This window comes from Hylobates moloch, unplaced genomic scaffold, assembly GCF_009828535.3.
Source record: "Hylobates moloch isolate HMO894 unplaced genomic scaffold, HMol_V3 SCAFFOLD_12, whole genome shotgun sequence".
NCBI lineage: Eukaryota > Metazoa > Chordata > Mammalia > Primates > Hylobatidae > Hylobates > Hylobates moloch.
Genome location: NW_026652287.1, coordinates 52373897 through 52390499, shown reverse-complemented (window position 1 = coordinate 52390499; position 16603 = coordinate 52373897). Strand labels below are relative to the sequence as shown.

The 16603-nt window shown below is 49.6% G+C and overlaps 1 protein-coding gene across 3 annotated transcripts in view; it reads right to left on the bottom strand.

The window, feature by feature from the left end:
• Positions 1 to 2585: 2585 nt before the first annotated feature.
• NCAN (neurocan) overlaps positions 2586 to 16603 on the bottom strand; it is a 42296-nt gene continuing 28278 nt past the window's right edge. For all 3 annotated transcript variants that reach the window (XM_032170210.2, XM_032170212.2, XM_032170211.2), the window contains 4 exons: positions 15561 to 15643; positions 10154 to 10298; positions 6016 to 6198; positions 2586 to 5125 (listed from right to left, as the gene is read on the bottom strand). In XM_032170210.2, coding sequence (XP_032026101.1) covers positions 4980 to 5125; positions 6016 to 6198; positions 10154 to 10298; positions 15561 to 15643 — 557 coding nt within the window. In that variant the 3' untranslated portion in view covers positions 2586 to 4979. The remainder of the gene's footprint in view (positions 5126 to 6015; positions 6199 to 10153; positions 10299 to 15560; positions 15644 to 16603) is intronic.

The window sequence follows — 16603 nt, the reverse complement described above, 5'->3', positions numbered from 1 at the left end:
AGAGACCAAGGTGGGAGGATTGCTCGAGCCAGGAGGTCGAGGCTGCAGTGAGCCATGATTGTACCACTGCACTCCAGCTTGGGCAACAGAGTGAGACCCTGTCTCAAAAAATAAAAAAAAGTAAATCTCCTCTTCCCCATTCTTTTGACAGTCTGCAGAGGATCAATGGTTTGGATTGAATGCATTATAATTTTGTAGTCAGGTTCCTAATAGTGGACATTTATATTGTTCTCAATATTTTTCTGTTAGAAGTAAGTATCCACATCATCACTCACAAGTTCAAGTATAACTGGAGAATGATTTCAGAAGTTGTTTGTTCAGGCCGGAAGCGGTGGTTCACGCCTGTAATCCCAGCACTTTGGGAGGCTTAGGCAGGCGGATCACGAGGTCAGGAGATCGAGACCATCCTGGCTAACACGGTGAAACCCCGTCTCTACTAAAAATACAAAAAATTAGCCGGGCGTGGTGGTGGGCGCCTGTAGTCCCAGCTACTTGGGAGGCTGAGGCAGGAGAATGGCGTGAACCCGGGAAGCAGAGGTTGTGGTGAGCCGAGATCGCGCCACTGCACTCCAGCCTGGGCAACAGAGCAAGACTCCATCTCAAAAAAAAAAAAAGAAGAAGAAGTTGTTTGTTCAAAGGGTCAAAACTCCCCATTTCCTTTTTTTTTTTCTTTCTTTTTTTTTGAGACAGAGTTTCGCTCTTGTTGCCCAGGCTGGAGTGCAATGGCACGATCTCGGCTCACCTCAACCTCTGCTTCTCGGGTTCAAGCGATTCTCCTGCCTCAGCCTCCAAAGTAGCTGGGATTACAGGCGCCTGCCACTACGTCCAACTAATTTTTGTATTTTTAGCAGAGACGGGGTTTTACCATGTTGGCCAGGTTAGTCTCGAACTCCTGACCTCAGGTGATCCACCTGCCTCAGCCTCCTACAGTGCTGGTATTACAGGCATGAGCCACTGCGCCCAGCCTAAAACTTGCCATTTTCATGGTGATTTCCACATTTTCTTAGAGGTGGGGCCAATTTGTACTCCACAGGTAATAGATATACTCACTGGGCTGGGCATGGTGGCTCACAGCTGTAATCCCAACACTTTGGGAGGTTGAGGCGGGTGGATCACCTGAGGTCAGGAGTTCGAGACTAGCCTGGCCAACATGGCAAAACCCCATCTCTACCAAAAATACAAAAATTAGTCCAGCATGGTGGCAGGCACCTGTAATCCCAACTACTCGGGAGGTTGAGGCAGGAGACTCACTTGAACCAAGGAGGCGGAGGTTACAGTGAGGTGAGATCACGCCACTGCACTCCAGCCTGGGCGACAGAGCAAGACTCCTCAAAAAAAAAAAAAAAGTACTCGCTTGTTCCATACATCCTCAGCAGCCTCATATCTTGTCACTTTTTATTTTTGTCAATCTGATAGGTGAAAAATGGTATCTCGATGTGGTTGTTGCTTGCAATTCTATTTGTGAGGCTGAACATCTCCAACCACCACCACCAACTTTGACCTTAGGTGCAGGCAATCGTAAATCATTCACAGTTCAAGCACATTATCATCTTTGATGTATGCAAGGATCTCTCTCTTTTTTTTTTTTTTTAGATGGAGATCACTCTATCACTCAGGCTGGAGTGCAATGGCGTGATCTTGGCTCACTGCAACCTCTACCTCCTGGGTTCAAGCGATTCTCCTGCTTCAGCCTCCTGAGTAGCTGGGATTACAGGTGTGCATCACCATACCCGACTAATTTTTGTATGTTTAGTAGAGACAGGGTTTCTATATATTGGCCAGGCTGGTCTTGAACTCCTGACCTCATGTGATCTGCTCACCTTAGCCTCCCAAATTGCTGGGATTACAGGCGTGAGCCACCACGCCCGGCCTTCTTTTGTTACATTTGTTTATTCTCTTATATTTTTATGCCCTTCCTTGTGACTCTAGATGTTCTTGCAAAATACGTATTATTTTATTGAGTCTATGTTGTAGTTTTAGAGCTGCTATTTCCTTTTTTGTAAAATTTTTCTTTATATCTTTTGCCTGCTTGGCTACTGGATTTGTCTTTTTCCTATTGATTTGTGTGAGCCCTTCCCTTTTTTTTTTTTTTTTTTTTTTGAGACGGAGTCTCTCTCTGTTGCCAGGCTAGAGTGCAGTGGCACGATCTCAGCTCACTGCAACTTCTGCCTCCTGGGTTCAAGTGATTCTCCTGCTTCAGCCTCCTGAGTAGCTGGGGCCACAGGCGCGTGCCACCATGCCCAGCTAATTTTTGTATTTTTAATAGAGACAGAGTTTCACCATGTTGGCCAAGATGGTCTCGATCCCTTGACCCTGTGATCCGCCTGGCTCGGCCTCCCAATGTGCTGGGATGACAGGCATGAGCCACTGCACCCGCTCCCTTCTGCAAGAGGACTTTTGCTTTCACTCTTTCCTCTCAGTAGAATGCCCTTCCTTTCTTTCTCTCCTCATCTAGTTAATGCGACTTCTCCTTTAGATTCTATTCCCCTCCTCTGGGAAGCTTTCTGTGACCACCCACTAAAGATCAAACCTTCTCTGTTCACCACTATCTCCCCAGCACCCAGTACAGTACATGGATCACAATAGCTGCTCAGGTAAATACTTGCTGAATGAATGAATCAATGAATGAATGAATGAATGAATGAATGAATCAGGTGGTGACAAGCAGGTTGAACTGTTAAAAAATTTATTAAAATGTCCAAGAAGTACATTAATGTCCACAGTGTCAGATACCACAGACCCACAGAACACTGTAGCTCACAGCAAAACCAGCAGGACCCAAAGCCGTTCACACGCACACACACTCATATGCGTGCCACGCACATGGCACACGCAGACACACACGCACATCCAAAAGGGAAAGATCAAAAGACAAACCACCCACTTTAGAAAAGACCAGAGCCCCCTCCCACCGTGGAGCCGAGGTGGGGTCAGGGCAAATGGCTGAGGGGCTCAAGGGCAGGGAGCATAAACCAAGACCCCCCAAAAAACACTGCATCCCCAGCCCCCCGCAAACAAAGGAAAATTTTTGTGTGACATGGATGACCAAAGATGTGTTATTATTATTATTTTAAACTAAGAAGAGTTATCAAAGTAAGAAGACAAATCTGTATCCCTGGGTTTTCTGAATAATAACCATAATAAGATAGATGTCTACAGGGAGGAAGATTGAAGACAAGGATAAGGGTTCAGTTCACACTTCTTAACCATTTCCTAAATGTGTATGAGGGTGCAATTATGTTTCAGTCTCCTCTCCAGAGTCCAGAGCAGGATTTGGGTCAGAACCAAGATAGGAGTTGGCTCTGACTTCTGGATTTGGAGTAAGGATTTGGTGATGGAGAGAAGGTGTAAGGAGAGCCAGAGTAAGGATTTGGTCCAGAAAACAGGACCAAATCCTTATTCTAAATCCTTACTCCTGTCGTGGTCATGACTTCAAGCCAGTACCTTTCCTTTATATCTGAGCCTCAGTTTCACTGTGTGTAAAATGGGAAAGTAACAGTTTCTAAGTCAATGGGCTATTGAGAAGATTCAAGGAGACTGTATGTAAGTCCTTAGCATGGTGTCTGCTTCTTAGTTGTCAATGGTCATTATTACTTCCCAGAAGGGATTCAGGCTCAGTTAACACATTTCTTTCTTTACTGAACCCCTAGGTGGACCATGTATTTGCTTATTTTTCTTTCCTGAAGGGGGCCATTCTCCATGCTGTTTTTTAACCCTGATCCACAAATTTTACCCAGACTGCTGAAAGTGGGTAACAGATATGGAGGAAAAGCTGTGGATCTTTCCTGCCAGAGATGAGGGAACTGGATCCTGGCCTCTGGTGTGGAGAGACCTTTTACAGGTTGCACATTTAGGGGAGGAAGGCAGGTGAGTTCTTTCCCACTTAAAAAATTAAAATCTATAAGAGAAAAATGTGTGTGTGTGTTTCCGTTTTAACACTGAGCATCTCTCTACAATATGACCGCAGGTAGGTGTCACTACTTCAAGTTTTAAGTGTTTCTAGACCACCAGGCAATGGCCAGGGACAAGGGTGGGGTGGGGCAGGGGTGGGACCCAGGGCAGGGGCACTACCAATGTCTGCTTAAGGACTGGGTACGGGCACTGGGCTAGAAAACTTGGCAGCACCTCCTTGGTCCAGGAAGGAGGTTCTTTGTCTCCCTGAGAGATGGAGGGGGAAGAAATCTGGGCTCATCTAGCCCTAAATATCCTCTCGTCTATTTGTGTGAAAGAGATTCATCACACATGCAGAACCACCAAATCTCAGCGCTGGACTAGACCTGGAAGGGTTAGCAATACACTCTCCCTCCATCACCTACATATTGCTTTGATTATTCTCACTCCTAACTCTGAAGGCATGGAGGGAGGTTGTCCTAAAAACATCCCTAAAATGCAGTACATGGGGTCTCCACACTATGTATGTTTATCCACCAAGACCAAAGACGGAACTTGGGCTGAGGTCCAGGGTAAAGGGAGAGCTGTTGTCAAGTTCAAAAACGGTGTGCTTCTGTGTAGCCTTCTATTCCCAAAGCTAATGACCCTACGTCCAGACTTCTTCCTGGATTTAGGAATTCAGCCAACACTGACTAAGTCTGAATTTCTGGTGTGAAAAGCAATTCCTTCGTGTGAATGCAAACATACACTCATGCACCCTCATCAAGGCCTGCTTCAGTCAGCCTGGCAAACAAGAGACCAGACCAATGAGCTTTGCTACTTGTGCTTCCCTCAGCTGGGAGACGCTCCCAGAGTTCAGCCAGACGAGAATGGACTTTTCAGACACCTGGCTCCACCTGCCAGGAGGATCTTGTGTATGTAAAAAAAGGGAAAAGAGGAGCTTTGTACAAAGGATTATGTGTGTGGGGGATGCGGTTTGGGGTTCAGGGACTTCTGGACTCTCTTGTTTCTCTCTGGGTTCTGTCTCCCCAGGCGAAGGCTCCAGAGGAGGCATGGGAAAGGTGTTGTGCTTTCTTTTTTCTGGTTCTTCAGCAGAAATTCCCTTCGTCCTTCTCCCAGTCCTCTGTTGGGTGTTTCTTGTGTTTTCTGCGCTCCTTGCGGGATTTGTGGTGGTGATGCTGGTGGTGGTGTTGGTGGTGGCGGTGGTGTCGCCGCATCCGATGTGAACGTCTGGCTGTAGGGAAGTGAGGGAGGACAGGGAAGGGACAAAAGATGGTGAGAGGCAGGTGGCCTGATGCAGCAGGTGTCCTCAGGAGAGAAAGTAGAGGAAAGAGGCCAGACACGAGGGCTCATCCCTGTCATCCCAGCACTTTGGGAGGCCAAAGTGGGAGGATCTCTTGAAGCCAGGAGTTTGAGACCAGCCTGGGCAACATAGCGAGAACCTATCTCTACAAAAATAAAAAAATTAGCCAGGCATGGTGGCACATGCTTGTAGTCCCAGCTATTTGGGAGGCTGAGTTGGGAGGATCCCTTGAGCCTGGGAGGATGAGGCTATAGTGAGCTGTGACTGAGCCTCGCACTCCAGCCTGGGCAACAGAGTGAGGCTCTGTTTCAAAAAAAAACAAAACCAGGCCGGGTGTGGTGGCTCACGCCTGTAATCCCAGCACTTTGGGAGGCTGAGGCGAGAGGATCACATGAAGTCAGGAGTTCGAGATCAGCCTGGCCAACGTAGCGAAACCCTGTCTCTACTAAAAATACAAAAATTAGCCGGGCATGGCAGCGGACACCTGTGATCCCAGCTACTCAGGAGGCTGAGACACAAGAATCACTTGAACCCGGGAGGTTGCAGTGAGCCGAGATTGTGCCACTGCACTCCAGCCTGGGCAACAGAACACAACTCCATCTCTCTCTCTCTCTCTCTCTCTCACACACACACACACACACACACACACACACACACAAATGAAGGAAACATCAGACAGGCTGGTAAGTTCTCACTTATCTGCAGGGCTGTATTATCAGGCAGACATTAAGGCAGAACAGTGTGTGGAGAAATAGGATGTCTTACTTGGAAACTAGAAATACCAAAAACCTATGTTGAGATCTCTGGGAGAAGCTACTTACGTTTGGTGCAGACAATTTGGGGCCTGTCCCACTTGCCATTGCTCCGGCATCGAATGGTGGCCACGTGGTGCTGGGCAAACCCTTCATTGCACTGGTACCTTACAGTGGCGTGGACATTGTACTTGGCCTTGCGGGCACCGATGAGTGAGGCATTCTCCACTGCCGGAGGGGGACCACAGAGCACTGGGACAGAGGAATCTCTGGTGAGAGAGGTGCTCACGTCTGGGGCTAAACTAGTTGTTGTTGTTGTTGTTTGAGACAGTTTCGCTCTGTCACCCAGACTGGAGTGCAATGGCGCGCTCTTGCCTCACTGCAACCTCCGCCTCTCTGGTTCAAGTGATTCTCCTGCCTCAGCCTCCCAAGTAGCTGGGATTATAGGCACCTGCCTGTAATCCACACCTGGCTAATTTTAGTATTTTATTTTATTTTATTTTTTTGAGACAGGGCCTCACTCTGTCTCCCAGACTGGAGTGCAGTGGCGTGATCTCGGCTCACTGCAACCCCCACCTCCCAGGCTCAAGTGATTCTCCTGCCTCAACCTCCTGAGGAGCTGGGATTACAGAAATGCACCACCATGCCTAGCTAATTTCGGGTTTCGTCGCATTGGCCAGGCTGGTCTTGAACTCCTGATCTCAGATGATCTGCCCACCTTGCCCTCCCAAAGTGCTGGGATTACAGGCATGAGCCACCGTGACTGGCTCTTATTGTTGTTTTTAAAAGAGGGTCTTCCTCCGTCGCCCAGGTTGGAGTGCAGTGGCACAATCACAACTCACTGCACCCTCAACCTCCCAGGCTCAAGGGATCTTCCCACCTCAGCCTCTCAAGTAGCTGAGACTACAGGTGTGCACCACCAAGCCTAGCTAATTTTTTGACTTTTTGTAAAGACGGGGTCCCACTATGTTGCCTGGGCTGGTTTTGAACTTATTGGCTCAAGTGATCCTCCCTCCTCGGCCTCCCAAAGTGCTGGGATGACAGGCATGAGCCACTATGCCTGGCAGCCGTAAACTAGTTTTGAGTTTTATTGGGAATGATACCCACCTCAGCACATCAACAGGTCCCTGCCTCTGCCCAGTTCTGATCTCACAGGGCTGGAAGTGACTGTGTCTGTCTGTCTCTTCTACCCAAATCAGCAGCTCCTTAGGGACAGCAACCTCCTGGACACGCCTCACTTTCTAATTCTTACACCAAACATAGGGCACAATGGGAATGAAGGAGACAGAAGGCAAGAATAATTATCTGAGCAAATAAAAGGCTGGTGCGGCAGCTCAGGCCTGTAATGCCAGCACTTTGGGAGGCTGAGGCGGAAGGATTGCTTCAGTTCAGGAGTTTGAGACCAACCTGGGCAACATAGCAAGACCCTGTCTCTACAAAAAAATTTTAAAATAAGGGCTGGCCGTGGTGGCTCACGCCTGTAATCCCAGCACTTTGGGAGGGCGAGGCAGGCAGATCACAAGGTCAGGAGATTGACACCACCCTGGCTAACACGGTGAAACATCGTCTATACTAAAAATACATAAAATTAGCTGGGTGTGGCGGTGGGCACCTGTAGTCCCAGCTGCTGAGGAGGCAGTTGAACCTTGAACTGCCTGAGGAGGCACTTGAAGAATGGCATGAACCCGGGAGGCGGAGCTTGCAGTGAGCCGAGATCGCGCCACTGCACTCCAGCCTGGGCAACAGAGCAAGACTCCGTCTCAAAATAAATAAATAAATAAATAATAAATAAATAAATAAATAAGCCAGGCATGGTGGTGTGCACCCGTAGTCCCAGCTACTGGTAAGACTGAGGTAAGAGGATCACTTGAGTCCTGGAGTTCAAGTGATCTGCAGTGAGCCGTGATAATGCCACCGTACTCCAGCCTGGGCAACATCACAAGACCCTGTTTCAAAAATAAATAAATACACGAATAAATGGCGGGGGGAGGATGTGAAAATTGACAAAGAAATGGAAACAAAAATGAACCAAAGTATAAGAGAAAGGTGGATGTACCAATGTATGCAAATGATTTCTTTCATATATAAAGATCTCTTAAAAATCAGTAAGATCAACAAGTCAATAGAAAACTGGGCAAAAGAGATGAACTGACAGTTCACAGAGAAAGAAATACATGCCAGGCCGGGCGCGGTGGCTCACGCTTGTAATCCCAGCACTTTGGGAGGCCAAGGCGGGCGGATCACGAGGTCAGGAGATCGAGACCACGGTGAAACCCCGTCTCTATTAAAAATACAAAAAAATTAGCCGGGTGTGGTGGTGGGCGCCTGCAGTCCCAGCTACTCGGAGAGGCTGAGGCAGGAGAATGGCGTGAACCCGGGAGGCGGAGCTTGCAGTGAACCGAGATTGCGCCACTGCACTCTAGCCTGGGCGACAGAGCGAGACTCCGTCTCAAAAAAAAAAAAAAAAAAAAAGAAAGAAATACATGCCAACAGCCTGTCAACATATAAACAGTTGGTTAGGCCAGGCACGGTGACTCACACCTGTAACCCCAGAACTTTGGGAGGCTGAGGTGGGCAGACTACTTAAGGTTAGAAATTTGAAACCAGCTTGGTCAACATGGTGAAACCCCGTCTCCACTAAAAATACAAAAAAAAAAAAAGAAAAAAATTAGCCAGGCGTGGTGCGTGCCTGTAATCCCAGCTACTTGGGAGGCTGAGGCAGTAGAATCGCTTGAACCTCGGAAGCGGAGTTATAGTGAGCCGAGACTGCAATACTGCACTCCAGCTTGGATGACAGAGTGAGACTCCATCTCAAACAAACAAACAAACAAAAAACAATTGGTTATTCTCATCCTTAAAGGCACGCAAACTAAGATAACAATGAGATACTATTTTTCCCCACTTAGATGAACAAACAACAAAAGTTCGAGAATGCGCAGAGTTGGCAAGGGTGGGAGGAAACAAGCACTCTCATACGCTGATGGAAAGTGAGAACTGGCTGGGCTGACATTTAGCAACTTTTTTTTTTGAGACGGAGTCTTGCTCTGTCGCCCAGGCTGGAGTGCAGTGGCGCAATCTCAGCTCACTGCAAGCTCCGCCTCCCGGGTTCACGCCATTCTCCTGCCTCAGCCTCTCCAAGTAGCTGGGACTACAGGTGCCCGCCACCACACCCGGCTAATTTTTTTGTATTTTTAGTAGAGACAGGGTTTCACCGTGGTCTCGATCTCCTGACCTCGTGATCCGCCCGCCTCGGCCTCCCAAAGTGCTGGGATTACAAGCGTGAGCCACCGCACCCGGCTGACATTTACCAACTTAAAAAGATGAAGGCTGGGTGCAGCGGCTCATGCTTGTAATCCCTGCCCTTTGGGAGGCCGAGGCGGGTGGATCACCTGAGGTCAGGAGTTTGAGACCAGCCTGGCCAAGATGGTGAAACCCCGTCTCTACTAATAATATAAAAACCAGCTGGGCGTGGTGGCATACTCCTGTAATCCCAGCTACTCGGGAGGCTGAGGCAGGAGAATCACTTGAACATGGGAGGCAGAGGTTGAAGTGAGCCGAGATCGTGCCATTGCACTCCAGCCTGGGCATCAAGAGCGAAGCTATCTCCAAAAACATAAACAAATAAGTAAAAATAAAATAAGGATAAATTTAAAAAATAAAATATAATCCCACCCACCTCAGCCTCCCAAAGTGTTGGGATTACAGGCGTGAGCCACCCCGAGAGGCCTATTTCCAGAACTTTTTCATCACGACACACCAAAATTCTGTACCCATTGAGCACTAGTGACTCCTCCTTCTCCCGACCCCTAGCCCCCGGCAAACACTAATCTACTTCCTGTCTCTAAATTTGCCTACTCTGAATGTTTCACGAAAAAAAAATGAATCAAGGCTGGGCACAATGGCTTATGCATATAATCCCAGCAATTCAAGAGGCTGAGGCGGGCAGATTGCTTGAGCCCAGGAGTTCGGAACCAGCCTGGGCACCAACGTAAGACCCCATCTCTACAAAAAACACAAAAATTAGCTGGGCATGTTGGTGCATGCCTATAGTCCCAGATACTCGGGAGGCTGAGGCAGGAGGATCACTTGAGCCCAGGAGGTGGAGGCTGTGATGAGCCATGATTATGCCACTGCACTCCAGCCTGGGCAACAGAGAACCAGTGAGCAAAAGTGACAGAGAGGAAAAGAAGCAGGGGGCACAGCATACCTGTGCCCTTCTTGCAGACATAGGGTAGGTTGTAGTTGCAGGGGACATCGTTCCAGCGCCCGCTTTCATGCGCCACCATCACCACACAGTCCTCGCCACCCGCGAAGAAATTGTCCGGCTGGTTCTCTCGCCAGTTCTCAAATTGCTGCAGGAATAGGGGGCAGGGAGTTGTTCAGGGGACCTCTGTTCCAGCCCAGGTTCTGGCAGTTCCTGCTGTGGGACTCCCCGGCCAGACCCCTCAAACTCACAGGGATTCAGTGTTCCCATCTCTACAATGGCCACTGTCCTGCCCATCCTGAGGGGGGCCACCACTGTAATCCAAGCCACCATTCCTCTGGCTCGGAGGCTCCAGCATCCCCCTCCCTGGTCCTCCTGCCTCCCTGGGTGCCTGGCCGCACCCAGTTCATTTTCAACATGAATCAGTGTTAGATAAATGGTGGGACAAGGCCAGGGCTGGTGGCTCATGCCTGTAATCCCAGAACTTTGGGAAGCCGAGGTGAGCAGATCACCTGAGGTCAGGAGTTCGAGACCAGCCTGGTCAATATGGTGAAACCCCATCACCACTAAAAATACAAAAAAATTAGCCAGGCATGGTAGTGGGCGCCTGTAATCCCAGCAGGAGAATTGCTTGAACCCAGGAGGCAGGAGTTGCAGTGAGCCAAGATTGCGCTATTGGACTCCAGCCTGGGTGACAAGACCGAGACTCTGCCGCAAAAAAAAAAAAAAAAAAAAAAAAAAGAAAAGAAAAGAAAAAGAAAAAAAAGATACATGGTGGGACAAATGGTGATCTCAGCCCGAAGCCCAGGAGGACTTCCCTGAGGAGGCAATGTGAGAGTTAAAGAATCAAAGATAGTAAGGATTCAAGGCTGGGCTCAGTGGCTCACGTCTGTAATTCCAGCACTTTGAGAGGCCAAGGGGGGCAGATCACTTGAGGTCAGGAGTTTGGGACCACCTTGGACAACAAGGTGAAACCCTGTCTCTCATAAAAATACAAAAATTAGCCGGGCACGATAGTGTGCGCCTGTCGTCCCAAGATACTCGGGATGCTGAAGCAGGAGAATCGCTTGAGCCTAGGAGGCAGAGGTTGCAGTGAGCTGGGTTGCACCACTGAACTCCAGCCCGGGTGATGGAGTGAGACTCTGTCTCAAAAAAAAAAAAAAAAAAAAAAGATAGTAAGGGTTCAGACAGGGAACTGCATTCCTAGCAAAGGGAACCACCAGTGTGAAGGCTCAGAGGCAGGACTGAACTTGTTCTGCTTGAGGAACAGACAAAGCCCAGTGGGGCTGGAGCTGTGTGATAGGGCTGGGGTGTGCTCAGAGAGTAGAGATGGACCAGATCTTGCATTAGAAGAAAGGAGGTGAATTTTTAAAAATTGTGGCAAAATATATATAGCACAAAATTCCTAATTTTAACCATTTTTGTTTTGTTTTGTTTTGTTTTATTTGAGACAGAGCCCAGGCTGGAGTGTAGTGGTGCGATCTCACTCACTGCTACCTCTGCCTCCCAGGTCCCGGTTCAAGCAATTCTCCTGCCCCAGCCTCCTGAGTAGCTGGGATTACAGGCATGCGCCACCACGCCCAGCTAATTTTTGTATTTTTAGTAGAGATGGGGTTTCACCATGTTGGCCAGGCTGGTCTTGAACTCCCGACCTGACTGACGATCCACCCACCTTGGCCTCCCAAAGTGCTGGGATTACAGGCGTGAGTCACCACACCCGGCCAATTTTAACCATTTTTACGTGTTCAGTTTATTTTTAGTTTTATTTTGTTGAGACAGAGTCTCTATTATCCAGGCTGGATTGCAGTGGTGCTACCTTGGCTCACTGCAACCTCCGCCTCCCGGGTTCAAGAGGCAGTGTGCAGTTTAATGCACTAATTACATTCACAATGTTGCATAACCATCACTGTTATTTCCAGAACTTTTTCTTTTTTTTTTTTGAGATGGAGTCTCTCTCTGTCGCCCAGGCTGGAGTGCAGTGGCGTGATCTTGGCTCACTGCAACCTCCGCCTCCTAGGTTCAAGCGATTCTCCTGCCCCAACCTCCCGAGTAGCTGGGATTACAGGTGCACGCCACCACACCCGGCTAATTTTTGTATTTTTAGTAGACACAGGGTTTCACCATATTGGTCAGGCTGGTCTTGAACTCCTGGCCTCGTGATCCATCCACCTCGGCCTCCCAAAGTGTTGGGATTACAGGCCTAAGCCACCCCACGTGGCCTATTTCCAGAACTTTTTTTATCATGACACACCAAAATTCTGCACTCATTGAGCACTAGTGACTCCCCCTTCTCCCGACCCCAGCCCCCGGCAAACACTAATCTACTTCCTGTCTCTAAATTTGCCTACTCTGAATGCTTCATGAAAAAAAAATCATACAACAGCTGGCCTTCTATGCCTGGCTCATTCCACACTTTCTTTATTATTTTATTTTATTTTATTTTATTTTTGAGCCGGAGTCTCACTCTGTCTGCATTTTTGAATTTTTTTTTTTTTTTTTTTTTTTTTGAGACGGAGTCTCGCTCTGTCGCCCAGGCTGGAGTGCAGTGGCGCAATCTCGGCTCACTGCAAGCTCCGCCTCCCGGGTTCACGCCATTCTCCTGCCTCAGCCTCTCCGAGTAGCTGGGACCACAGGCGCCCGCCACCACGCCCGGCTAATTTTTTTGTATTTTTAGTAGAGACGGGGTTTCACTGTGGTCTCGATCTCCTGACCTCGTGATCCGCCCACCTCGGCCTCCCAAAGTGCTGGGATTACAAGCTTGAGCCACCGCGCCCGGCCTGCATTTTTGAATTTTTTGTAGAGATGGGGTTTCTCCATGTTGCCCAGGCTGGTCTCAAACTCCACGACTCAAGCGATCCACCCACCTTGGCCTCCGAAAGTGCTGGGATTACAGGCATGAACCACCGCACCTGGCCAACTTCTCCTTTATGGCTGAACAATATTCCATTGCATGGATGGACCACATTTTGTCTCTTCCTTCATCTGTTGATGGGTATTTTGGTTGTTCCCACCTTGGCTATTGTGAATAGTGGGGCTGTGAACATTCATGTACAAGTTTTTGTTTGTTTGTTTGTTTATTTGTTTGTTTTTTGAGACAGAGTCTCACTCTGTTGCCCAGGCTGGAGTGCAGTGACACGATCTCGGCTCACTGCAACCTCTGCCTCCCAGATTCAAGCAATTCTCCTGCCTCAGCCTCGCAAGTAGCTGGGACTATAGGCGTGCGCCATCACACCCAGCTATTTTTTTATTTTTAGTAGAGACAGGGTTTCACCACGTTGGCCAGGCTCGTCTCGATCTCCTGACCTCAGGTGATCCACTCGCCTCGGCCTCCCAAAGTGCTGGGATTATAGGCGTGAGTCACCCACCACGCCTGGCCTGTTTTGTTTTGTTTTGTTTTGTTTGAGACAGGGTCTTGCTCTGTCACCCAGGCTGGAGTGCAGTGGTGCAATCATAGCTCACTGGAGCCTCAACCTCCTGGACTCCAGCGATCCTCCTACTTTGGCCTCCCCAAAGTGCTGGGATTACAGGTGTGAGCCACCACACCGAGCCTCTTTTTCTTTCTTAGTATAATTTTTTGTTTGTTTGTGTTGTTTTGGAGATGGAGTCCTGCTCTGTTGCCCAGGCTGGAGTGCAATGGTGTGATCTTGGCTCGCTGCAACCTCTGCCTCCCGGGTTCAAGTGATTCTCCTGCCTCAGCCTCCCAAGTAGCTGGGATTACAGGTACACGCCACCATGCTCAGCTAATTTTTGTATTTTTAGTAGAGATGGGGTTTCACCACGTTGGCCAGGCCTCAAGCGATCTCTGCCTGCCTCGGCCTTCCAAAGTGCTGGGATCACAGGCGTGAGCCACTGTGCCCGGCCTCTTTGTATAAATTTAAAGGGTACAAGTGCAATTTTATTATATGCATATGCATGTAATAAAATATATATCGTCTAGCGGCAAAGTCTTGGCTTTTAGTGTATGCATGACCCGAATAATGTACATTTTTGTACCACTTTGAATCTCTGTTTTCAATTCTTCTGGGTATGTATCTAGTAGTAGAATCGCCGGGTCATGTGGTAACTCTATGTTTAACTTTTCATTTTTATTTTTATATTTTTAGAGACGGGGGTCTCACTGTGTTGCCCAGGCTGGATTCCAATTCCTAGGCTTAAGTGATCCTCCCGCCTCAGCTTCCCGAGTAGCTGAGACTACAGGCGCGTACCACTGTGCCCAGCTTCTATGTTTAACTGTGTGAGGAACTGCCAGATTTTTACACAGCGGGAGAAGGGGAATTTTTATCTTGAGAACAATGGAGAGTCTGAGAGGGCTTGAAGCAGGGAGGATGCTGAGCTAATATGTTTTTAGAGACAGGGTCTTGCTCTGTCACCCAGGCTGGAGTGCAGTGACGTGATCACAGGTCGCTGCAGCCTTGAACTCCTGGGCTCAAGTGAGCCTCCTCACTCAGTCTCCCAAAGTGCTGGGATTACAAGCATGGGCCACTAGCCTGGCCTAGAAATATATATATATATATTTTTTTTTTTTTTCAGACGGAATCTCGCTCTGTCACCCAGGCTGGAGTGCTGGAGTGCAGTGGTGTGATCTCAGCTCACTGCAAGCTCCGCCTCCTGGGTTCATGCCATTCTCCTGCCTCAGCCTCTCCGAGTAGCTGGGATTACAGGCGCCCGCCACCACGCCCGGCTAATTTTTTATATTTTTAGTAGAGATGGGGTTTCACCGTGGTCTCGATCTCCTGACCTCGTGATCCGCCCGCCTCGGCCTCCCAAAGTGCTGGGATTACAAGCGTGAGCCACCACGCCCGGCCTTTTTGTTTGTTTGTTTGTTTGTTTTTTGAGACAGGATCTCGTTCTATCATCACCCAGGCTGAAGTGCAGTGGCATGATCTCGGCTCACTGCAACCTCTGCCTCGCAGGTTCAAGCGATTCTCACACCTCAGCCTCCTGAGTAGCTGGGATTAGAGGCGTGGGCCACCACACTCAGCTAATTTTTATATTTTAGTAGAGACGGGGTTTCACCATGTTGGCCAGGCTAGTCTCAAGTGATTTGCCCACCTTGGCCTCCCAAAGTGCTGGGATTACAGGCATGAGCCATCCTGCCCAGCCTAGAAATGAGACTATTTGAGAGACCACGGCTGGGGGACCAGGCAGAGTGAGTAGGGGAGGCGTCAGACCCTAGTCTCAGGTTTGTAACCTCTGCAGCTGGGTAGGCGCGGTCTGTTTACCTGGGCTGGGGAAGTCAGGGGAGAAGGTTTAGCCTTCACTTGAAGCTCCTTTGCCAACTCCAGCATCTTGGAGCCACTAGAGACCTTTGACACTCAATTGCGATAACTTTGCACAAAAGGGTAAACTGAGGCCAGATGGCAGGGCTGATGCGGCTCAGCAGCCTAGGCCCACAGCCCCTGCCACTCACCAGCCCGGTGTTGTCCGTCCACTGGAAATCTCTCTCCACGATCCTGTCGTTCAGGCCGATCCACGTGTTTTCATGCCCAAAGCCTGCAGGGTCGGGGGTTGTGGGTCTGGGTGTTCACCCATGCCTCTCCCGGCCCAGGGCAGAGGCTGCAGGTGAGGTGGGGTAGGGTGTGGGAGGAAAGAATTCCTCACCTTCCCCAGCCTGGAGGTGGGCTGGGTGGGGGGAAAGATCTAGAAGGTGGAAATGAAGGGGAAAGAAGCGGGTACAGGGATGGAGGAGGACCCAGAGACCCTCCCTCAGCCTCTCTGTGGGCTGGGGGCCGGGTGAGGTATGCATGGGAGGGGAAAAGCCAGCCCCTTCCCCAGCCTGGAGGTGGGCTGGAGGTTGAGGTGGAGAGGGAAGGAGATAAAAGTGAAGTTTATAGAGGTGAGGGAGTACACAGATGCCCTCTTCCAACCTCTGTAAGAGCTGGAGAAGGGAAGGGGGGAGGAAGGGAGAAGGAGAGAGAGGAGGGGGAGGAAAAAGGAGGAGGAGTGAAAGGGAGGAGGGGCAGGAGTGGGAAGAAGGATGGGGAGGAGGGGCAGGAGTGGGAAGAAGGATGGGGAGGAGGGAGGAGGAATGGAAGGGAGGATGAGGGGCAGGAGTGGGAAGAAGGATGGGGAGGAGGGACAGGAGTGAGAAGAAGGATGGGGAGGAGGAAGGAGGAATGGAAGGGAGGATGAGGAGCAGGAGGGAGGAGGAAGAGGAATGGGAGGAGGAGGGGGAGGAGAAAGGAGGAGAAAGATCAGTGGAAGAAGGAGGGGGAGGAGTGGAAGGGAGGATGGGGAAGAGAAAGGAGGAGGAAGATGAGTGGAAGGAGGAGGCGGAGGAATGGGAGGGAGGAGGGAGAGAAGAGGGAGGAGGAAGGGAAGGAGAAAGGAGGAGAAAGATGAATGGAAGGAGGAGGGGAGGAGTTGGAGGGAGGAGGGAGATGAGTGGGAGGAGAATGGGGAGGAGAAAAGAGGAGGAGTGGAAGGGAGGAGGAAGAGCAAGAGGGAGGGGGG